The sequence below is a fragment of the Lepidochelys kempii genome, chromosome 12 (genome assembly GCF_965140265.1).
Source record: "Lepidochelys kempii isolate rLepKem1 chromosome 12, rLepKem1.hap2, whole genome shotgun sequence".
Taxonomy (NCBI): Eukaryota; Metazoa; Chordata; order Testudines; family Cheloniidae; genus Lepidochelys; species Lepidochelys kempii.
Genome location: NC_133267.1, coordinates 30,492,277 through 30,517,253, shown reverse-complemented (window position 1 = coordinate 30,517,253; position 24,977 = coordinate 30,492,277). Strand labels below are relative to the sequence as shown.

Sequence of the window (24,977 nt, the reverse complement as noted above, 5' to 3'; positions counted from 1 at the left end):
TAAACATAAAACTGCATAAATGAAACATTCTGAGAGCAGCTCTCTCAAATTGGTAAAACTGGAAGCACTTAGTTCAGGTTATAAATGTGTCCTATTTTGCTCCGAAGACTATGGTCTGCATTCTCATTATTGTATGCCAAAAGGACAACAGAACTATACTCCATATGCCCTGAGTGAGAAGGCCCCATAACCAAAACCTTAGTCTTGAATGCCTGGGAATCAGGGCTTGACACAAGCCAGAGAAGAGGGAGGGAAATGGGCTCTTACTTCACGGAAGACTCCTACTTTGTGATTATTCTTCTCCACAGAAGAAGGCTGAACATAGAGGACTAGGTTCTGATGCCCTTACTCATGCTGAGTAGCATTTTGTTTCACAAATGCCCCCCATTTATTTTAATGGGACTACTTGTGCAGTAAGGGGTTATCCACTGGAGCAATGGTGTAAGTATCAAGTCCATAATCAGGGAGCTGTATTCAGTAACCTACAGGGTCAGGCGGAACATTGAAGATTTACTTGTGTACTACTAAAAGTGAAAAAAATTAGTTCGTGTCTCCACATTTTCTTACTGAACTCTGATTTATTGCATTAATCAGTGCCTCTGACAATCAGTGTAATTAAGAGAATTGTCTAACTATCACAAATGGATTCCTGAACATTATGTCCAATCACAATGCAGAATATTAACTCTCAGAAAGACAAACGTAGCAAAATCATTAAACACTTTGCTAGACATGATTATTTTCAAGCAAATACCCAAATTGTAAGAGAAATTACAGCACAGGTGGACTGCTGACTGATTTGATTTATACATATATGTGTCTACTTGAAGTGTAAAATATATTAGATGATTTCCCCAGTGGTGTGTCTATTTGAATTACATTTTTGAAACAATTCTGAAGTCTAATAGTAAAGCAATATGAGGGTAATCCTCCTGCCAGGCGTTGCTGGCAGCAAAAAGAATCAGGTCCAAATATCTAGGAGTCCCCCTTGAAATTAACGAACACTACCAGCTCAATCTGCCACCCAGAAACCTGGGAAGAACTAAAGACATTCCCTGGGCACCCTTCAGAGGCAATGCTGAGTCTGTATATAAAACAAGGAAGGAACAAGGGGGTAAAGGAACATAGCATCAATTTGGGAAAACAAAACAATCAGTGATACTTTCATATGAATAATAAGTAAAGCATTCACCTCTGTGCTATTTTTACAGTAGTCCTTGGCCTCAGTTTCCCAACCCGACAGAGTGAAAGTCCCTTTGAGAAGACACTTTCCCCCTTCCCCTCCACTGCACCCCACTCACTGTTTGTTGTCAGTGGCTAGTGAAGTACCAGAGGCTAGGAATGCAGTCAGGCAAGTCCATCTCCAGCCCAAAGGGCTTATTGTTGCTTGCTTTCCTTGGGAAGATACCTTGTCACCACTTGTGTGTCACTTCTAGTCACAGTGTTGACTCTGCACCATCACAACTGCATAGTCTCTCACCATGATACTGTCTCTCGTCTCTATGCCATCCCTCTCTACGTCCCTCACCGCTATAGCCTCTCTCACTGTTCTGTTGCCTCCAGATCCCTCTGGCTCATAAGTCCAGCTGTAGTGATTACTCCTCTAGTGCTATTAGATAGTAGCATCTGGTCACCATCCTTGCAATGCCAGACCAAGGTCCTTACTAGAGTTCACTCAGCTCTGTCATTATACTTTGGAGGGAGTTAAAAAGCATATAGGGCTAAAGGACCTTTGAGCAGAGTGTTTGCCACCAAGGATTTGCTCCTCACCACAAAGTAGGAGCCCATTTCCCCGCAATGCTTGCGTCAAGTCCTACTTACCAATCATTCAAGATTAAAGTTGTGGTTATGGTGACTCCTCTCTCGGGGCATATTAAGTACAGTTCTGTTGCCCTTTTGTCATACGACAATGAGAATGTTTCATTACCCCCGTGACCAAAACTTAATTTTAATCAAAGTGTTCACACTGGAAGGATGAGTAACAAATATGCAAATAAGGTTTAACTCATTCTAGCTCGTCATCTGGTTCACCACTACATGGCCGGAGGACAGGGCTGGGGGGGGAGGGGTGTCAGGGCGCAGGGCTGGGGCGGTACAGTCACCAGAGGAGCTCCTTTCCATGCTGCTGTTCCTGGGAGCCCTGAGGAACACCGGCAGCTCCTCCGGCATGGCTGCTGTACCGCTCCCAGCCCCGCCTCCACAAGAGGGGCTGGCTGCTGTACTGACGGAGGAGACCCTGCTTGAAATGGCTGGGGTGGTAGAGCCATGCCAGAGGAGCTGCCCAGCGGCTCCACATTCTGCTCCTTTCACCGTTGCAGTTCGGAAATCTCCGGCGCAGCAGGAGGAAGACGGAGCCCCCCTGCCCTCTCCAGGTAAAGGGTGTAGATCATGGGGAGGGGATAGGGAGACCAGGGGACCCTGGACTGGGGGCGGGGTCACGTACCCCCCCCCGTAGCATCTCCACCCTCCCCGTACTGGTAAGAAGTGGATTCCACTGGCACCACTGCTGTTGGTGACTTTAACATTGTGGTGTTTGAAGAATGCTGCATTAAAGTGCATTAAAGACTCTTTACTGTGCACCAGCAAGGTCTATATGGACAATTTAATCAGATCCCTGTAGAACATTACCCCACCATGCAGACAGGCCTTTAGTTATCAGTCTCAGCAGAGAGGCCTAGATTTGAATGTGGACAGATACTAACTTACCCTTCAGCTCCTATATATAGTTCTTCTAATTCTAAGTTAAAGGCATTATTGGGAAGGCCTCTGCTATGTGGAAGCTTACAGTTCACAGCTTTCTACCGGTAGCCCACTGATCACTAGGGATATATAGCGGGCCAAAAATCTCCAGGGGCTGTTTTTCTGGTACCTTTTGACAAGCACCAAATTCATGTACATTTACAAAAGAAAAAAAATAGGAAGTTTTCAAATTAATGAGTGATCTTTTTAAGTAGATTCAAGCCCAAGGCAGTTATTTTAGGAGTGGACTAAATTTTTAAGCATGGTGATGACCACGATAAATAAGATGCCTTTAGAATAAAAGGGTGGCAGCCAGAATCAGCTATGTTTTAGCATAACATATCTTTAATCTAACACTGTAGTCCTAAATCCGTTCTGGTTTTAGAAATGCCTCCCAGTTATTTCAGTTTTATCAGTGAAAAAAATGAAATAAAAAAATCATTTCAGACTTAACACCAAACAGATCACTTTATCCCAAAAGACATGTTTAAATAATTCAGCTGTTAAAAGAAAATCTTTAACTATAAATGTACAACAAAAAGAAATTAACGTGGCCATAAGAAAAGTAGATAACATTTTTCTAAAGCTTTTTGATATGCTACTTTTTAGAATTAAATCTAGAGTGAACTAATATTTTTAAATGAGACATTCAACACCCTTCAAATTATGTAGTAACATTTGTGCCTACTCTGGAATGCTTCCGAATTTTGGCTACAGAGAAATTTATCAACATATAAAAAAATATTAGAATCTGTACAAACTTCTAGAATGGATACTTAAATAGGATTTAGCAACAAAAGAGCAAGTGCTCGTTAACACCCAGTATAAATATGCAGCAGTTAGTTCCATCACAAACTTTGTCACAACATATCACAGCAAAATAACATTTCCTCCCCTCAACAACTTAAAAGTTTCCAGGGCTTTATCACCAAGCCAAGCAGTCTGTTTGCATTCTCCAATACAAACTGACAATCTAGTGATGCAGTAGACTCAAAATTCTCTGTAGTATTGACTGCCTGAAGCTGATGCTCCCTTGCTAAATGCAATGCAGTTCAATTAACAGCTCTTCAATATACAATTTAATTTTTCTTTCATCTTGATCCACAGCCCGGCTTGAAATAAGGAATGCTGCAATAGATGTAATTTGAATACTGAAGCAAGTCTTTATAAATAAACCTATCAAGCTTGTAATGATTTCTGTCATAACATGACAAAATAGATGAACCGGAATGTCTTGGTCTTTACGGCTTAGGTGTCATTTTTCTCAACATCACTAATGTTGTGGGGTGGGGTTTCCCCTCAAAACCTCCCTCAGGAATACTCCCCCTATCTTTCAGTAGCATCTGCTGTTTCTGAAAAATGTCTCTTTTTCTTTGCTTGACCATGCTTCAGAAAGAATAGGAAAAAAATACCATTCTACTGCCTGTTTATGAGTGCAAGACATGAAACCTATAAGGCCTCTATCCTGTATCTGGATTCACTAGTATAGATCCCTGCGCCTGTAACTCCACTCTCATTTATATCTTTTGAAGGGGACTCCAAATAGTCTAAGGTGGTCCAAGTAGCAGATCCTAATGGAGAACCTTTGGTTAAATATATTGTGAGTGTCACACCTGTGGACTGAAGAATACACATATTGCTCTATCTAAATGCTATCCAGAACATTTTTCCCAAATACACTGTAGACATATTTGTGCACAATTATTCGTTCTAAGTTATACAGGCAATTTCACAAGCAAAAACAACAATTTAGTTTCACCTAAAGGAATGAAATATTGCATTTAAAAGTTATTCTAGAGTGAGACATCTTTGAAGCCCAAAGTATTAATAACTCTTGCACTATGCATGTACAAGGAAACATTGTGAATCAGTCCATTTCTCATTGGTATACTATACAGCTTTCAAAATGGTAGGATTTACTACTGTTCATCAGAAAGGAAAACATTCTGCTTTGGACCATAGGCATTTTTTACTCTTTAAACATATTCATAGAAACAAACACTTATTGCCTTGGGTACAAAAGAAGCAGTACTGACATGGATGTCTAACAATTAGCATGAGATGTGTTGGAAAGTAACAGGGGCCTCATTGAACAAACCTAAGCAGCAGTAGATGTATAGTAAACAGTTTCAGATAAAACTAGCAAAATTGCCTTTTTTGCAAGTGATATACTAATATAGAGTAAAATATGGATGTTTACTATAAAATCACTGCATTTGTATCCACATTTATAAAGGTTTCATTACAAATGAGTTTTTACTTAAGTCTTTTAGTTAGGTGTTTTTTCCTTCTTACTATAATCAGTTCATATATTTATGTTATGATTTTGAATAATGCATAGATCCCCTTAAAATTTGAACTGTTACCTATACTATGTTACCTATAGTCGGTTTTTATTATCTTCACCCAGTTTCTTATTTGTTTTTATTTCTAGCTGTACTTTTGAAAAAAATCTTAAGTCAGTGTTGTGTTTTTAATTGTCAGAGAAACAGCAAATAGCCTTTACAGTAATTAACTTGTCATTACTTCGAATAACTACACTAATTGGTATGTTCTCCAAATCTGCAACACTGCAAAATTAAAAATAAAGATATAATTTACAACTAATCTATACCTACAATTAAGGTTAGTTTCAAGATTTATTTCATTCTATTTTTTTACTAGCTACAAAACACAGTAAATGAGGTGTACCATGTTCTGCTTTGCAAACACCTAGATTATAAAATGTAATTACACAAATTAATTAGAAATGAATGCATATATTTATTTATGTCTTCGTTTGCAACCATAACATATTCAACATGACAAAATTAAGGAGCAGCTCCTGAAAATAAAATCAAATATTGTATCATTTTTATAACATATCCATTTTGTGGGGTTGCCTTTCATTTTACTAAGTGCAATAACAGGGAATATAACTTTCAATAAGTATATTTTTTAATATTTAAAGTACATATTAGAATATGCAATTGAGGCCATTACATGAGCTCATTAACAGGTCACCTTTTAGAGTCATTACTTGGAACAAAAACCTCGGATGAAATCTAAAAGTTCCCAGTCCTCCATGCTTTAGAGGTGAAATGCGTCCTCTGTGCAGGGGGGAACCCCGAGGCCCATGCATCAATTAAATCCCACTGATGTTCTATTTTGAGGGTTCAGATGTTTTGTGTAGGCTTTGTGCTGGTCTCCTGCATGGTGGAAATTCCACCACAGATGAAAAATTATTCTTTTGGGAGCAAGCAACCTGGAGAATAAACTTTACAATTCTGAGCAGAAAGAATTGTGCATATACAGAGTTTAGGCTGGGCTATATGGGTATACTATCCTGGCAAAGCTCTCCTAGTGAGGATGGATCTCATAACAGAAAACTTGCACTTTTGCCAGTATACCTTATTCCTAGCCTCAGATTGCAAGTTCTTAGGGGCAGAGACCACCTTTGTTTGTACAGTGCCTAGCACAATAGAGGTGGGACCTCTCAGCACTTAATGTTATGTGACCCTGCCTGACAGCACTTATCAAAGTAAACAATACTTGACACCTTTTTAAAAGGCCAAATGCTGTTTCCATTAAAGTCAATGACAGTTTTACCATAGAGTTCAAGGGGACTGTGATATGGCACTCAAGGAGTGCAGAAGGCTATAAGGCCAGATTTACTCCACAGACTTTTGCTGGTATAACTATGTCAGTTGGGGGGTGAGGAGGTGTGATCCTTGACTGACACAGCTGTGCCACCAAAAATGCCCTAGTGTAGCCAAATTTATACTGGCAAAACTATGCTTAAACTGGTATAGCTTATTTTGCTAAGAGGGGACTGAAATATGCTATGCTGGCAAAAGCAGGTTTGTTGACAAACTGCATCCCATAGGAGTGCTTTGCTGATATAACTATACTGCCAAAGTGCTTCTAGTGTAGACAAGGCCTAAGAGTATGTCCCTGCTGCAGAAGTAACCCAGCCCTGTTCTACAGTTAAAACTTAAGTCGACATACCTAGAGTGCTGAGAGGTATGAAAAATCCACAGCCCCGAGTGCCAGACCTAATCTGGTCTAGGTTGATAGAAGAATACGTCCATTGATCTAGCTAATATCACTCAAGGAGTTGGAGTTCCTACAGAGGTAGAAAAACCCCTTCCATCGCTGTATGCTGGATCCCTATGGGGGTAGGCTGGCACAGCTACCTACCCCATAGCTATGCTGTTATAGTACCTGTAGTGTAGACATGGACCCAGGCTCTTACTCAGGTGTTGCACCTCATCTCCCTCCCATCCACACACCATACCTCTGATCCAAGTTTAGTGGTGTTTTCAGATGGGGCTATTTCACCCATCCTCAGTACAGACTAACACCCAGGTGTTCCTTTCACAGGGGCTGGTAATCCACCCATTTTGCAGTGCGGACACAGGCTACCATACCCAAGTGTTGACAATCCTCCAATTCCTTCCCACAATTCTTCTGCGTGCCCAGGAAAGACAAATTCTCCCACAGTTAACTGGGGAACAATCTGAGCAATACAATGTTCTAGTGACATACACAGGTGAGCACAGCACCACCAAGGACACAGTAATGTGAGCGTTGCTTTGCAGTGCTGCTGCTCGCACCCAGGCTAGGTGAAACCAGGGACCCAGACCCAGGTGCCAATCAAAGTTAACTTTGCACTGAACACATACCCTAAAAAGTCATTGGGTGGAATTCACTCCATGCCACACAATACCATACCATTCACTCTGTTCCAATTAAATCCTCTAAAGACCAAGCTTGGAGTTTAAGAGGAGATTAAGTGGGGTGCAGTTTCTTGTGCCGGCCCTCACCACTCTGTGAATTTTACCTAATGTGAACAGTCTGAATGGGGAGCTGCTGGAACTCAATATTGTTCATGTGAAGTCATCTGCACTTCTGGTATTAAGCCATATCCTGGGTGGCTAGAGACGTCCCATCATGATACAGAGAAAGAAAAAATCTGACAGTTTCCTCAAATAATTTATCTGCTAAAGTGAAGCAAACCTTCCCACAGATGAGGCATAGAAGACTGCCCACTGCACCCCGCAGTCTAGTGGCAAATCTTCTCCTAAAATACAATTTAAATAGACCTGACAAACAAAGGCAGAGGGTGGGGAGAGATGGACTTATATGGGAGTATTATTATCCCCACTTTATACATGTTGGAACCTAGGCACAAAGAAATGAGGTGATTTGCCCAAGGTCAAACAGGAAGCCTGTGGCAGAGCTGAGAGATAAACTCAAGTCTCAATCCCTTAACCACAAGGCAATCCTTCTGTTCCAGGAATTTAATATTTTTATGTAATGATCAAAGTTTAATTTTAAAGTTTATCCTGTATCTCAGTGATCTCAAATGAAATAAGGAAAAGAAAAACTATGAACAAGCTCAGCATACTATAACTTATTTTTACCACCTCCTTATAAAGTTATATATTGAGTAATAAAGCTGTTCCTGCAAAATGATGCACTGAGAATCTTTACCAGGACTAAATTAATAGAGGCTTAGTGCAAAGATTGCAACATTTAGACTGCATTTTCAATCTAGCTTTCCCTCTTCAAATAAAGTATAGCTGAAGGAACAAGAGTTGCCATTTAGAAAACACCAAAGTAAACGTTTACCTTTTAATTGTAAGGTTAGCATTATAAGCAATCTATTCTGGTTCAGAATGCTCGCCTGGCACGTCACAAGGAAAATGAGAATGAATTTTTAACAACATAAATTGTATTCAGAAATAATGACTATTTTCCCCAATAGCACAATCAGAAATGCATATACATGAAGTGCTTCCTTCCAGCACAAAAACCAGAAAGGAGCAACATAAAGATTTTTAAATTACCTCATTTCATAATGAACGGACAGTTATACATCAGACAGACCCCCTCAATGCAGCTCAAATAAAGGCAGACCTAATAACAATGCCAGATTTTCAAAAACAAGCATGCAAAAGTGCATACATTATTTCGCAAGTGCCAAACTTGCATGAATGCATGGAGGTTTGCACATGAGCAAGATGGGATCTGTGCATACCTTACTTGGACATGCAAGTTAAGCATATGCATGAGTGGCAGCTATATACTAAAAATCTGGCCCCTTAAAGACAAATCTTTCTCCATGTTTAACATATCTAGGGCCTGATCCAAAGCCCACTGAAGTAAAAGGAAAGACACTGATTGATTTCAATTGGCTTTGGACCCTAGCTAAAATAATGTGGTACTATCCAGAAGAACACATACACCACTCAGGTACACCTTATCTTTACAGCCACTTGTGAAGTGCACTTACAGAGCAACAGTGCATTCCTTCATGACAATATCACTATGTGCCATAAAGAAACCATTCTGCATGCCAAAACACCTTAACCAACGGGTAGTCAGGTGGATCGCCAGACACTTTGAACAAACCCCAAAATCTTTTTAATTTACTTATTCTTATCATTATTGTTATTTTTACTGGAGTCAGGACCTTGCCCAAGACATTTGGATCTTGACGACAAATAACTGACTACCCCCTCCCCCCGCCTTAACACATTGAATTAAGTGAGCAGCTATTATTGATGAGATGCTACCATTAATTATCATTAATCAACATTTATATTGCGGAAGTGCCTAAAATCCACAATCAGGTTGGGCCTCATTGTGCTATGTACTGCATAAACACTTAACAAATGACAGTTGTACCATGTGCTGCCAACAAAAGATTATCAAGTAAGGAAAAGCAATCCTGTCAGCTAACAGTAGGGATTGTGAAATGAGAGAATGGAGACAAAGGTGATAGGCTCTTAAAAAAGGTCTGCACAAGTAAAATTCTGTAGTACTTCCCGTCATGCAGAGAGGAGATAAAATGATGGCAAACTGATTACAAACTTAGTGAAGTTACACAATGCTTCTTCAACTCCTCAGTCATAGAAAGAAATAGCTTAGACAGACTGACAAAGCTAACAGTTGCCTCTAAGCAGACATTTTGCATAACATTTTACCACTGTTTATATTTTTGGTTATGCCTCCTTCTTGAATAGTGTTCCTATGGGTGTTTTAGGTAATTTATGTATACACTGGTCAGCAGCCATACAACCTGGAGCTCTGATCTTAGATAAGCTGAGGAAGATCAGGAAGCCCATTAGCTGTTGGATGAGTGCCCCCAAGTCAAGCCCTGGGTGCTATAAGAAGTAATGCTGGTGATTCATTAAGTCATAAGTTACACTCTTTCCTCTTTCAGTACTGAAATATTGCTCCAGCATGGTACAGTGCTTCTATCTGTTGTGGAGGAGTATTTAAATGCTTGTGATTAGAGCAGAACTGATACAGAAGTCACTGAAGGAGAAAAACATTAGGTAGGGTTTTTTAATTTTTAAACCACAGCCATACGGTTTTTAATAGCACCAGAGATGTACACAATGGTGTTTTAAAGACAAGCAGAACAAGATCCATAATCAGAAAAGTTTATTGGCTATCTGGAGGGGCTCTTCTACCACATTGGTGGGTATGAATAAAAGCCTAGAGAGAAGAGGAAATCTTTTAGGGTGCAAATCATGGAGGGTCTACTTTGTATGACCCATTTGCATGAACCCTGTGGGATTTGTCCATAGCTCTACTTCTAACTCCTAAAACATAGAAGACAGAGTCACACTTGCATCATTTTCTTTTTTTCAAATGAACTTTTTTATGTCAAAATGATTGAAGGTCCATGACATATTTATAAAAAATAGAAAGGGAAAAGGGAAAAAAAGAAGAGAAAGCCTAAAAGATACTTTATCAAAAAGTTTGTGTTGCAGTTTCCAGCTCACAATTATATTTTGCTAATGTAACCCACACACCTCCTGTAGTGTAGTGTTCTGTCCCAACTAGTAGCCACTTAGAGAGAGAGAGAGAGTTAAAATGAGTCTGCTCTACAGCCTTAGCTAACAGCCAGTTGGCTTTTAGCTCATGCAGTAAAGGCTCATGCACTAAGCTCCACAGATCCCCACTTCGATCCTGCCTGCAGATGACTGGGGTCTGTCGGCATTATACTAACAAACATTTTGTTTCTTTGTGTAAATGTGCAAAGGACAGTGAGAAAATCCATTTTCACTGTGTGAATATACTGCTTTACTGGTACCCTGTCACACATTCCATCCTATTCACTCACAATATGAAATAAACTAGCAAATTTGTTTGTCAGTTTGGGAATTAATTATATGGAAACCTATGAAGTCTTCAACATAGATGCTAGTTTTGGCATTGTTTTATAAAGGAAAACAAAGAATCAGTTTGGTGATAAAGTGACCCACTGGATTTCACAATGACTTTCATCAAAAGTTATCACAGTACATATTAAATCATTAGCAACAAACTCTGCAGCCTGCTGGTTTTAAAATGCAGACAGAGAAATTCAATGCAGAAGCAAAACAGGGCCAATAATATAATTACAGCACTATGCCTGTGTAGTCTAAGTTAATGTTATTATTTGACATTGCAAGGCTATGCTATTCCCCATGAGTCTCAATGGAGACAAGATTCACTCTAATTGGTTCCAAAGCACAATCCACCACCAACAATCTTTCCTCAGGACCAGTAATGTTAATTTCCACACGACTGTAAATAGTGTTTGCAAACAATACAAACATGGTAATAGGAGGCTAGGTGGGTAATTAATGTGGTTACAAAGCAGCTTATTTGCATTTTTATTTAAAACTCCCTTCTTTAAAAAGCAGCTCAGATTTCTTTTTGCAAAAGGAGCCTTGGTTAAGGAGTAGAGAAGTAATTACTCTCTTTAGGGGTTCTTTTATATGTCCTTCAGGGAATTCGAATGAAAAGATAAGCAGAATTATAAAGGGAATCATGTAAAATATAAAATGTACTATAAACACTTAGTAGTGTATTTACCATAAGCTAAGCTTGCCTTTTTTATTAATGGAATATATTACATGCTCACATCACAATCAGAGTAATTGTGGGGATGGTTAAAAATTTACAATCAAGCCAGTTTAACTTATTTTCAAAACTTAGTTCTACAAGTGTAATGAGAGTCGAATTCTATTTATGTGAAAAGAATACATGACATGGAGTATATACAAACAGAGGGTTTTTCCGTACCAACAATGTATACTGTGGGAAAAGCAATTAGACAAAGGGAGTTTATGGAAGGAAAGATTCAGACAAACAGGATTCTGCTATATTCTGTGTATCTGTAAAACTTATCTGTGAAGCTTATCTACACATATCTGTAAGCAAGGCTATGTGAATACAGAAAGGCCAAGATTTAAAAGCAGACATCTAAAGTTAGGCCTGATTCTCAGAAGTGCAGAACAGCCAGCAGTTTCCATTAGTTTTAACTGAAGCAGCTGATGGCCTGATTTTTTCAAAGGTGCTAAGCAATTTACTTGGGAGCCTAAACATGAATTTAGAAGCCCAGCTTTAGACACCTATTTTTGGAAAGCTTGGCAAAAACTAGTCATGGCTGAGTGATTTGCTGGCAGTATTCTCTCATGTTATGTTTTGCCAGTTTCCTGGATGCTGAGGGTGGGTTGTTTGTTTTTGCAATGAAGAACACTGAAATTGTATCAAGAAGAACAGTGTTTTAGTAAAATCACGAACAAATTATCCCTCTCCTGCAAATGTAATGTGTATCAGTTTCTGCTGATTGGAGAACATACCAAAAATATGGGAGAGGGGCACTGCGAATATTTCTTAAAATTACATTTCAGACATTTTTGAGACGTGCACTGAGATAGTAGAAGATGAGTAGGAAGACAACTTCAGATGATTTGTTTCCAATTATAATATTATGGCAGGTTAAAAATGTACACGCTATTATATGAAAAGCTGTATTTTACACTAATTAAATATAACACTAACTTCACAGCCATGGAACAGCACTTTTGTTTTCATTAGTTGGCAATGGGATTATGGCTAGAGCAGTTAGAGGTTGACATACAGTGTAGAGTAACCTAGAAATCCAAAATTACAGCAGGAGACCAAGGCAGAATTTACTATTCTGGACTATCCCTTAGTCAAGATGTTATTAAACTACCAAGGTGAATCTCCTTCTATTGTCACCCTACTAACTTCCTTCTGTGCACTGCATGTGAAAAGCCCAGAATGCAATGGGATATTTTTGCTGACCTTGGCAGAAAGACACCAGGTGGGACAAAATCGTTGGATACCCCTTCACAATTAAGAGGGACGCTGACCATTTCAGGGAAATAACACCTCCTGAACCTGACTAGATAATACCTCCATTAGGACACAAAACAGGCTGGTGCCTTCATAGGTCAGCAGGGCTTTGTGAAATTCAAACTGACAGGATGCTGCAGGTTGGCTCTCTTGGACATTTTGGAAGGGAGTGCTCGGTGTTCCTTTCAGAATGAACCCCCTGCTTTCTTTTGCCTATATTTCCCAGAGGTCACACATGGATGAAGAAGACATAAGGCAGATATGCCCAGAATTCAACCTTCTGTTCATGAGACTATCTTAGAGTACACTTGGTCCTGGGGTACATTTGGTTTGGAACTAGCACCCCCTACTGTTGTGAGACATCACACCCTCATTTCTTCCACTAGGACTATTGCAACCACCGCAGTCGAATCTCCCTACCCATCATCTCTGCCCCTTTTACTAATCCAGTCAACCTACCCCACCCACAACTATTTTCCTTTGCCACCATTTCAATCATTCTTCTTCTCTGCTAAAACCCTTCCAACACACTTCCTGTTTCTTTCCACAGGACACTCCTCATCCTCAGCTTCAGTGTTCTTCCCTGTGCTGCCCCTTCCTTTTTCTCTTCCCAAAGATCATACTATTCCCTCACCCAAGTCTTCCCACCTTATAAAGGGCTCTCTGCTTCAACCACTCACATCACCAGCCATTCTGAATACTATTTCTTATGCAGAGAACAATCCCGCCCTCCACTGTGCCTAGCCACTTCAAATTCTTCAAAGTCCCCTTTTATGCTCTTCTTTCAGCTTGCCAGCCACTGTTAAACCATTTCTGCAGTGATCTCTGATAAGTTTTGACAAAAAGCCTTGGAACTACAAGAAACTAAACTAAAAAATGCAGACCCCATTTCTTTTCCTAACCTTTTGTTTACCGAATAAGGGCCAAGTACTGATACCATTTAACACTAAGCACAGTGCTCGCTACCATGAACAGTGCAACTGGAGCCAGTGTGACCACTCATGATAGGAAGCACTACATTTAGCAATAAGTGCTTGTAGCATCTAGAACTGAGATAGTAAACGCTTTCGGGCAGGAACATAAGCTGTTTCTACAGGGTTTGTCTTTACAGTACCAGGCAAACCTCTGGCACTATAGAAATAATATTAATAACTTCTATAAATCTGAAATCAACAGTGTATATTTTTGGCTGTAGGTAGATTGTATAAAAAGGGTATTAGTGGAAAGGTAACTGACTAGATATTTTCTACTGATACTTTCAAATACATAAACACAGTGAAAAACTAACTTCTAAGAAATATTTTTTGTTTTTAATAATTCATGTATTTAGCACACACATTCTTTGGAATAACAGTTCTTTATCAACTGAAAAAGAATCAAAACACTTCCAAGTTCTCATAACCGTGGCAAGAAATTAAAGTGAATAAAGAGGAAGATGTTATATTAATTAAACATTTGGAATGCATTCATAATGTTTAATGAAAATGGAAGCCATATGAGGTCTTAAATGACTGGAAAATGCCTACCAAATCCTTTAAAGCCTCCCGCACCCACTCACAGTGACTAGAAGTCTGCTTTATAGTTCATAAAATGTTATTCTTGTAAAATATCAATGTATTTGGATAATAAAACTACATCGTTGCTACAATAATGGTACAAGGCTAACTGTACATGTCGACAAAGGTCTGAAATAGTTCAGCTGTAGTCAGTAGATTGATTCTATAGAAATGATAACTATTCAATGTTGGGCATCTTTCTGAATGCAAGGGCCTTAACACATCTGCTATATAATTCAGACTCTGTTTTACAGTGGTTTCATTACCAACCATAAAAACTGTAACAGTGGAACTGTATAAACAAACTGAACAGTGTTTTTACTGTAAAACATGAATGTAATATAAATATTTGTCTTTCCCTTCTCTCAGCATCTGTAATGAGAGCAGCAAATTCATGCCATATGTTTATAGTGCAAGAAAAAAATAGATCTCAACAATTCATCCATGTGGATGGTGGTGAAGCTATTTAATGTTTTTAATTCATCCATTTGCTTTTACATATAAATTTCTTTCAAATCATTACAAAAAAAAAACCCCTCTTGCTATTGTCAGTTACTAAATTAGTTGCTGTTAAAAAGGTGTGTGCCTGGCAAGAAGAATGTAGAGATGTTATCACTGCAGAAATCTATCAAAGGTATGTCTACACTACGAAATTAGGTCAAATTTATAGAAGTCGGTTTTTTAGAAATCGCTTTTATATATTCGAGTGTGTGTGTCCCCACAGAAAATGCTCTAAGTGCATTAAGTGCATTAACTTGGCGGAGCGCTTCCACAGTACCGAGGCAAGCGTCGACTTCCGGAGCGTTGCACTGTGGGTAGCTATCCCACAGTTCCCGCAGTCTCCGCTGCCCATTGGAATTCTGGGTTGATATCCTAATGCCTGATGGGGCTAAAACATTGTCGTGGGTGGTTCTGGGTACATATTGTCAGGCCCCCGTTCCCTCCCTCCCCCCGTGAAAGCAAGGGCAGACAATCATTTCGCGCCTTTTTTCCTGAGTTACCTGTGCAGACGCCATACCACGGCAAGCATGGAGCCCGCTCAGGTAACCGTCACCCTATGTCTCCTGGGTGCTGGCAGACGCGGTACGGCATTGCTACACAGGAGCAGCAACCCCTTGCCTTGTGGCAGCAGACGGTACAGTACGACTGGTAGCCGTCATCGTCATGTCTGAGGTGCTCCTGGTCGCCTCTGTGAGGTCGATCAGGAGCGCCTGGGCAGACATGGGCGCAGGGACTAAATTTGGAGTGACTTGAGCAGGTCATTCTCTTTAGTCCTGCAGTCAGTCCTATTGAACCGTCTTATGGTGAGCGGGCAGGCGATACGGACTGCTAGCAGTCGTACTGTACCATCTTCTGCCGAGCAGCCATGAGATGTGGATGGCATGCAGTCCTTCTGCACCGTCTGCTGCCAGCCAAAGATGTAAAAGATAGATGGAGTGGATCAAAACAAGAAATAGACCAGATTTGCTTCCCCCCCTCCCCTGTCTAGGGGACTCATTCTTCTAGATCACACTGCAGTCACTTATAGAGAAGGTGCAGCGAGGTAAATCTAGCCATGTATCAATCAGAGGCCAGGCTAACCTTCTTGTTCCAATAACGACAATAACTTAGGTGCACCATTTCTTATTGGAACCCTCCGTGAAGTCCTGCCTGAAATACTCCTTGATGTAAAGCCACCCCCTTTGTTGATTTTAACTCCCTGAAGCCAACCCTGTAAGCGCCCCTCCCAGCGTCAGAGCAATGGCAAACAATCGGGCATCTGAGAGTGCTGTCCAGAGCACTCACAATGGAGCACTCTGATGGGGCTAAAACATTGTCGCGGGTGGTTCTAGGTACGTGTCGTCAGGCCCCCGTTCCCTCCCTCCCTCCGTGAAAGCAAGGGCAGACAATCATTTCGCGCCTTTTTTCATGAGTTACCTGTGCAGACACCATACCACGGCAAGCATGGAGCCAGCTCAGGTAACCGTCACCCTATGTCTCCTGGGTGCTGGCAGACGCGGTACGGCTTTGCTGCACAGTAGCAGCAACCCATTGCCTTCTGGCAGCAGACGGTGCAATACGATTGGTAGTCGTCCTCGTCGTGTCCGAGGTGCTCCTGGCCACGTCGGCTGGGAGCGCCTGGGCAGACATGGGCGCAGGGACTAAATTTGGAGTGACTTGACCAGGTCATTCTCTTTAGTCCTGCAGTCCTATTGAACCGTCTTATGGTGAGCGGGCAGGCGATACGGACTGCTAGCAGTCGTACTGTACCATCTTCTGCCAGGCAGGCAAGAGATGAGGATTGCTAGCAGTCGTATTGTACCATCTTATGCCAGGCAGGCAAGAGATGAGGATTGCTAGCAGTCGTATTGTACCATCTTATGCCAGGCAGGCAAGAGATGAGGATTGCTAGCAGTCGTATTGTACCATCTTATGCCAGGCAGGCAAGAGATGAGGATTGCTAGCAGTCGTATTGTACCATCTTATGCCAAGCAGGCAAGAGATGAAGATGGCTAGCAGTCGTACTGTACCATCTTCTGCCAAGCAGCCATGAGATGTGGATGGCATGCAGTCCTTCTGCACTGTCTGCTGCCAGCCAAAGATGTAAAAGATAGATGGAGTGGGTGAGAACAAGAAATAGACCAGATTTGTTTTGTACTCATTTTCCTCCTCCCCTGTCTAGATCACACTGCAGTCACTCACAGAGAAGGTGCAGCGAGGTAAATCTAGCCATGTATCAATCAGAGGCCAGGCTAACCTCCTTGTTCCAATAACAACGATAACTTAGGTGCACCATTTCTTATTGGAACCCTCCGTGCAGTCCTGCCTGAAATACTCCTTGATGTACAGGCACACCCTTTGTTGATTTTAGCTCCCTGAAGCCAACCCTGTAAGCCGTGTCGTCAGTCGCCCCTCCCTCCGTCAGAGCAACGGCAGACAATCGTTCCGCGCCTTTTTTCTGTGCGGACGCCATACCAAGGCAAGCATGGAGGCCGCTGAGCTCATTTTGGCAATTAGGAGCACATCAACCACCACACGCATTATCCAGCAGTATATGCAGCACCAGAACATGGCAACGCGATACCGGGCGAGGAGGCGATGTCAGCGCGGTCCCGTGAGTGATCAGGACATGGACACAGATTTCTCTGAAAGCATGGGCCCTGACAATGCATGCATCATGGTGCTAATGGGGCAGGTTCATGCTGTGGAACGCCGATTCTGGGCTCGGGAAACAAGCACAGACTGGTGGGACCGCATAGTGTTGCAGGTCTGGGACGATTCCCAGTGGCTGCGAAACTTTCGCATGCGTAAGGGCACTTTCATGGAACTTTGTGACTTGCTTTCCCCTGCCCTGAAGCGCATGAATATCAGGATGAGAGCAGCCCTCACAGTTGAGAAGCGAGTGGCGATAGCCCTGTGGAAGCTTGCAACGCCAGACAGCTACCGGTCAGTTGGGAATCAATTTGGAGTGGGCAAATCTACTGTGGGGGCTGCTGTGATGCAAGTAGCTCACGCAATCAAAGATCTGCTGATATCAAGGGTAGTGACCCTGGGAAATGTGCAGGTCATAGTGGATGGCTTTGCTGCAATGGGATTCCCTAACTGTGGTGGGGCTATAGACGGAACCCATATCCCTATCTTGGCACCAGAGCACCAAGCCGCCGAGTACATAAACCGCAAGGGGTACTTTTCGATAGTGCTGCAAGCTCTGGTGGATCACAAGGGACGTTTCACCAACATCAACGTGGGATGGCCGGGAAAGGTGCATGATGCTCGCATCTTCAGGAACTCTGGTCTGTTTCAAAAGCTGCAGGAAGGGACTTTATTCCCAGACCAGAAAATAACGGTTGGGGATGTTGAAATGCCTATATGTATCCTTGGGGACCCAGCCTACCCCTTGATGCCATGGCTCATGAAGCCGTACACAGGCAGCCTGGACAGTAGTCAGGAGCTGTTCAACTACAGGCTGAGCAAGTGCAGAATGGTGGTAGAATGTGCATTTGGACGTTTAAAGGCGCGCTGGCGCAGTTTACTGACTCGCTTAGACCTCAGCGAAACCAATATTCCCACTGTTATTACTGCTTGCTGTGTGCTCCACAATATCTGTGAGAGTAAGGGGGAGACGTTTATGGCGGGGTGGGAGGCTGAGGCAAATCGCCTAGCTGCTGGTTACGCGCAGCCAGACACCAGGGCGGTTAGAAGAGCACAGGAGGGCGCGGTACGCATCAGAGAAGCTTTGAAAACCAGTTTCATGACTGGCCAGGCTACGGTGTGAAAGTTCTGTTTGTTTCTCCTTGATGAAACCCCCCGCCCCTTGGTTCACTCTACTTCCCTGTAAGCTAACCACCCTTCCCTCCTCCCTTTAATCACCGCTTGCAGAGGCAATAAAGTCATTGCTGCTTCACAGTCATGCATTCGTTATTCATTCATCACACAAATAGGGAGATGACTACCAAGGTATCCCAGGAGGGGTGGTGGAGGAGGGAAGGAAAATGCCACACAGCACTTTAAGCACAGCACTTTAAAAGTTTACAACTTTAAAATTTATTGAATGACAGCCTTCTTTTTTTGGGGCAATCCTCTGTGGTGGAATGGCTGGTTGGCCGGAGGCCCCCCCACCGCGTTCTTGGGCGTCTGGGTGTGGAGGCTATGGAACTTGGGGAGGAGGGCGGTTGGTTACAGAGGGGCAGCAGTGGCAGCCTGTGCTCCAGCTGCCTTTGCTGCAGCTCAACCATACACTGGAGCATTCTGGTTTGGTCCTGCAGCAGCCTCAGCATTGAATCCTGCCTCCTCTCATCACGCTGCCACCACATTTGAGCTTCAGCCCTGTCTTCAGCCCGCCACTTACTCTCTTCAGCCCGCCACTTACTCTCTTCAGCCCGCCACCTCTCCTCCCGGTCATTTTGTGCTTTCCTGCACTCTGACATTATTTGCCTCCACGCATTCGTCTGTGCTCTGTCAGTGTGGGAGGACAGCATGAGCTCGGAGAACATTTCATCGCGAGTGCGTTTTTTTTTCTTTCTAAGCTTCACTAGCCTCTGGGAAGGAGAAGATCCTGTGATCATTGAAACACATGCAGCTGGTAGAGAAAAAAAAAGGGACAGCGGTATTTAAAAAGACACATTTTATAAAACAGTCGCTACACTCTTTCAGGGTAAACCTTGCTGTTAACATTACATACATAGCACATGTGCTTTCGTTACAAGGTCGCATTTTGCCTCCTCCCACCGCGTGACTACCCCCTCAACCTTCCCCCCTCCCTGTGGCTAACAGCGGGGAACATTTCTGTTCAGCCACAGGCAAACAGCCCAGCAGGAACGGGCACCTCTGAGTGTCCCTGAAGAAAAGCACTCTATTTCAACCAGGTGACCATGAATTATATCTCACTCTCCTGAGGATAACACAGAGAGATAAAGAACGGATTTTGGTTGAATGCCAGCAAACATACACTGCAATGCTTTGTTCTACAGTGATTCCCGAGTACGTGTTACTGGCCTGGAGTGGTAAAGTGTCCTACCATGAAGGACGAAATAAGGCTGCCCTCCCCAGAAACCTTTTGCAAAGGCTTTAGGACTACATCTAGGAGAACCGCAAATGCCAGGGCAAAGTAATCCTTTCACATGCTTGCTTTTAAACCATGTATAGCATTTTAAAAGGTACACTCACCAGAGGTCCCTTCTCCGCCTGCTGGGTCCAGGAGGCAGCCTTGGGTGGGTTCGGGGGGGTACTGGCTCCAGGTCTAGGGTGAGAAACAGTTCCTGGTGGTCGGGAAAACCGGTTTCTCCGCTTGCTTGCTGTGAGCTATCTACAACCTCCTCCTCATCATCATCTTCTTCGTCCCCAAAACCTGCTTCCGTATTGCCTCCCTCTCCATTGAAGGAGTCAAACAACACGGCTGGGGTAGTGGTGGCTGAACCCCCTAAAATGGCATGCAGCTCATCATAGAAGCGGCATGTTTGGGGCTCTGACCCAGAGCGGCTGTTCGCCTCTCTGGTTTTCTGGTAGGCTTGCCTCAGCTCCTTCAGTTTCACGCGGCACTGCTTCGGGTCCCTGTTATGGCCTCTGTCCTTCATGCCCTGGGAGATTTTCACAAAGGTTTTGGCATTTCGAAAACTGGAACGGAGTTCTGATAGCATGGATTCCTCTCCCCAAACAGCGATCAGATCCCGTACCTCCCGTTCGGTCCATGCTGGAGCTCTTTTGCGATTCTGGGACTCCATCATGGTCACCTGTGCTGATGAGCTCTGCATGGTCACCTGCAGCTTGCCACGCTGGCCAAACAGGAAATGAGATTCAAAAGTTTGCGGTTCTTTTCCTGTCTACCTGGCCAGTGCATCTGAGTTGAGAGTGCTGTCCAGAGCGGTCAGAATGGAGCACTCTGGGATAGCTCCCGGAGGCCAATACCATCGAATTGTGTCCACAGTACCCCAAATTCGAGCCAGGAACGTCGATTTAAGCGCTAATCCACTTGTCAGGGGTGGAGTAAGGAAATCGATTTTAAGAGCCCTTTAAGTCGAAACAAAGGGCTTCACTGTGTGGACGGGTGCAGGTTTAAATCGATTTAACATTGCTAAATTCGACCTAAAGTCCTAGTGTAGACCAGGGCTATGACCAGTTGCTATGACAGGCTGAGAAACATCAGCATGGGTAGCTGCATTACCAATATATAATATCAAAAACATAATACAATTTAGAATGCTAAAGCCTATCAATTACTTCAGAAGTTCAAAAACTGCAGCTAATTTGCTCCTCCATTAGCAGGTTGTGTTACAGTATATTTGAACCTTATTTTTTCTTAGAGCTGCAAACACATTTGAATGCTATTCAGAGTCTTGGGTATCACTACATAACAATTTATTTACAAGCTGTACTTGGAAGATTGCTTTACTAGCAGCCCCTACAACCACACACTCTATGTCTCAACACTGGAAGGGTCAGTGGTATAGACCACATACTAATATAGATGCTACTAGGAACTAGACTAAGAATCAATTCATTTCACCAGCTCACAGCCAGCTCTCAGATGGTTATGACATTTGATTATTACCAGCCTCAGCCAGAATTGCATTAGTAACATCAGTTCTCATCTAACTCGCACTAAAATCAACTGAAAGATTTTTAACTTAAAGGAGAGTAGGATCAGGCCTTTAAAAAGTAAAAAGCTTATGTGTTGTTAGTTATCCTCTCCCTTTTCCCTATCTTTATCTGCAGCCTTCAGCTTGTTTGCCAGATTCAGAGCACTGAAGAAACAGGCCTCCCCCATACTGATACAATGTAGTAAAACTAGCAGTATATTTTACAATATGATGGCATGTACTCTAACACAGAGTATGACATATTCTGTAACAATGCAATACCTCATTACAAAAATGATGCCACAGTCCTCTGAACTCATATTTTAATAGGAATGAGTTTACTCTGCAGTCAAATAACCTGAAATACCTATACTTGTTTTTTGAACATTTTACTTTGAGAGTTTTTATTCATTATAAAGTTTGCCAGAAGATATGTAACAAAAGTGCCATTTGGTGCCATTTTGTGGAACCCAACAGTTAATGATTCTTAGTTGCAACTACTTCCCACAGTACCCACAAATCAGCTGTCTCTCCCCAGCTACCAAACTCTTTTTACTAACTACCTGTGCTTTCAGAAGCAGTCTATTTCATATCCATGACTGACCTCTATAGCTTACTGCTAATCAGCCACAAGGAGCCCTTTCGCAATTGAGCATGTCAGAGGACTTAGAGCATTTTTAGTGGATTGTTCCTAATACAGGCATCCTATACATAGGACTATGGTAAGGAAAACAACTATATAGGTTTTATGGCATTCTTGGGGTAAAACAGAAGCTCAATGACGTAGCACACAATGGGTCGTAAGTAGGGTGACCACATAGCTAGTGTGAAAAATCAGGATGGGGGTGGGGGGGTAATAGGCACCTATATAAGGCAAAGCCCCGAATATCAGGACTGTCCTATAAAATCGAGACATCTGGTCACCCTAAAAAGAGAAGGAGTACTTGTGGCACCTTAGAGACTAACCAATTTATTTGAGCATAAGCTTTCGTGAGCTACAGCTTGAGCCACAAGTACTCCTTCTCTTTTTGCGAATACAGACTAACACGGCTGTTACTCTGAAAACTGGTCACCCTAGTCACAAGAGTTTTATCTTCTAGATCAAGATTAACATCCACAGGTGTCAAGATGCTGAAGGCCGAACAAGAATTTTGGCTTGATAGAGGTAACATTTCTTTTCAACGTACATATTCAATTCACAGAACCAAATCAACATCTGAGGCTCACTAACTGGCAGAGCAGTCCCTTTCCCTTGAAAAACTAGGCTAATGTATAGATTGCATGAAAAGTGCTGCATGCATTCCTCGCAAATGGGACACATGCACAAAGCCTGGGCATACAGCTTGCTTCCTGTCTTCCTATATTTCTGTTGGGTAACAGTTGGAGAGCCAAGGCTTAAAGATCAGGTTTTAATTTCAATCACAATAATTTAATCAGCAAGTGTCTGTCATTCAATCATTCTTTATAGGCGTTACCCCCAGGTAGACAATACTTTGAGAAAAGGATGGAGGCAAGTGTCAAACTTATCTTGCTGTTCTGAGTTAGATGTTTTATCTACTCTTGTTACATCTATACCTTATAAGCGTCTTCATGTAACAGAAATTTAAGTTTGCCAATAATTTAATCTTTATTTGAAGTAACTGTTGTCTTAATATTGAAAAAAGTAAAAGAAACATTTCTTTAGACTTTTTGTTAAGAAAAAATAAACGTTACATTTATTTTTAATATCTGCTTAAAAGACTGAAATCTGATAGGAATAAATACATGTACGTTTCTCAACACAAAAGGCTGCACGATATTTTATTCATCCACATTTTGAAGAATTTTCTTGAGAATATAGTTAACATCTGGAGCTATGTAGCTCTGCCCAACTGTTATGCTTACACTCAGTTAGAAAAATGCATCAATAATACAATATAAAAAGCTCCCTAACTCCTCTTTCTGGAGCATAGATTTCAATGTTCATCAGAGCAACTATGTGTACTAACAGCACCGTAGTGTTTTTCATTAAGCTTTAAAGTCAATTAAGCTGCGAATTGGAACAATCATTCCTCCTTTGCAAAGTATTGATATTCTTTCTTGGCTGCTTTAGGGCCTTTCCACTACTCAAGGAGAGATTTGTTTGACAATTTATGATTAAAATTAATTATAGCTCTAAAATTCCAATTTCCTTTCTTCTGAGTAAGAAATTATCAAACTCAGTTTTAAACTGATATTGAGCTTTATCGTGCATGGGCAACTTCATTTTCAAGACATCTACTATAAAGCAACAAATGTCTGTCTTTGGTTTGATTCCTTTACAATATATCTCTCAGTCCATACCAACATACTCCACTACTATTCCGTCAAATGTGAGTGGGTTTGGGGTTGTTGGTTTTTTATCTTTTGGGTTTAAAAAAGAAAAGCTACAATGGCCACACTTGAAAAGTTGTTGCTTTAGGTATCCAGATAAGACAATTATTTCTGTATTTGCAGTACTATCTAAACTTCACTATACTTTACTATAGGAAGTAAGTAGAATACCGCAAGTACAACATTAAATGTTATGCAGTTACCGTTCCCTAATGTAGCTGACAAGTTTTCAAGTGTGATCATTGCAGAGTTGGTATCCAAGTCTTCACAAAATAGCATTTTGGACATAAATAGCAGAACATTCATGGTTTTCTACATTGGTCTTCAACAACCAGCCAAGTCATCCCCTGTGGTTTTTTAATTTACAGTGCATGCAACTGCTGATCTGACGAACCTTGTTTTCCTGGATATCATCAGTATTATCCTCAAATCCTTTAAATCAAGTTTTTTTCAGTCCACATGATTTTTTTTTAAGCTTACTTTTATATCTGAATTGCAACATTCACTAAAAAGAGATAATCTAAAGCTGATTTTTGTGTAACAATAACTGATTCTTTTGTAGTAACAAAACTAACACCAACAAAAAAGCTAGCTCTCTACTAATACTAATGGAACCTACATTTTATGGCACTATTGATGATGATCTCATAAATCAAACACACCAGAAGTTAAAGGGCTTTACTCAGGTTGTTCTCATAAATTCATTTAATCATATTGTACTTCATAACTTACTTCTTTGAATTCTGTATCATAATAGGTCTTCACATTTTTTAAACAAGAATTATATTTTTCCCATAAAAAGTTTAGATATGTAATACATACATAACAAGTCAATACAAGAAAATCAAAACTTTAAACAAAAATATTTGTTTCTTTACTCATGTTCCGGGTAGTTAAACATTCCTGATTACTTTAAAATAAGCAGAATACTTCTCAGGTTCATTAGAAGTTGTAAGTGCTCAGGACCTCTTAGTATTTGGCCCTACATTAAACAGACTGTAAAGGCTGCAAAGGGAAATACTCAAAGTAAGAAATGTGAATCTTAAGGAAGAACACACAACCTTAACTCTGCCCAAATATGCATTCGTATCAAAAGAACATAAGAATGGTGACACTATGTCAGATGAAT

At 41.5% G+C, this 24,977-nt stretch overlaps 2 protein-coding genes across 12 annotated transcripts in view; both read right to left on the bottom strand.

The window, feature by feature from the left end:
• Positions 1-24,977, bottom strand: part of WWOX (WW domain containing oxidoreductase) — a 695,463-nt gene that overhangs the window by 616,946 nt on the left and 53,540 nt on the right. The gene's annotated exons all lie outside the window — the stretch shown is intronic.
• Positions 18,639-22,428, bottom strand: LOC140896548 (myb/SANT-like DNA-binding domain-containing protein 7). The gene is made up of 2 exons (XM_073308473.1): positions 20,088-22,428; positions 18,639-19,500 (listed from the first exon to the last, which is right to left on the bottom strand). Exons 1-2 carry the CDS (start codon positions 20,669-20,671, stop codon positions 19,443-19,445), a joined length of 642 nt encoding a protein of 213 aa, XP_073164574.1. The 5' UTR covers positions 20,672-22,428; the 3' UTR covers positions 18,639-19,442.

Excerpts from the sequence above, each read along its gene's own strand:
- LOC140896548 (XM_073308473.1), bottom strand. The coding sequence starts at position 20,671 with ATGCAGAGCTCATCAGCACAGGTGACCATGATGGAGTCCCAGAATCGC. Across the intron at positions 19,501-20,087 it reads AGGCGGAGAAGGGACCTCTG|CTGCATGTGTTTCAATGATC; the intron begins GTGAGTGTACCT and ends TTTCTCTACCAG.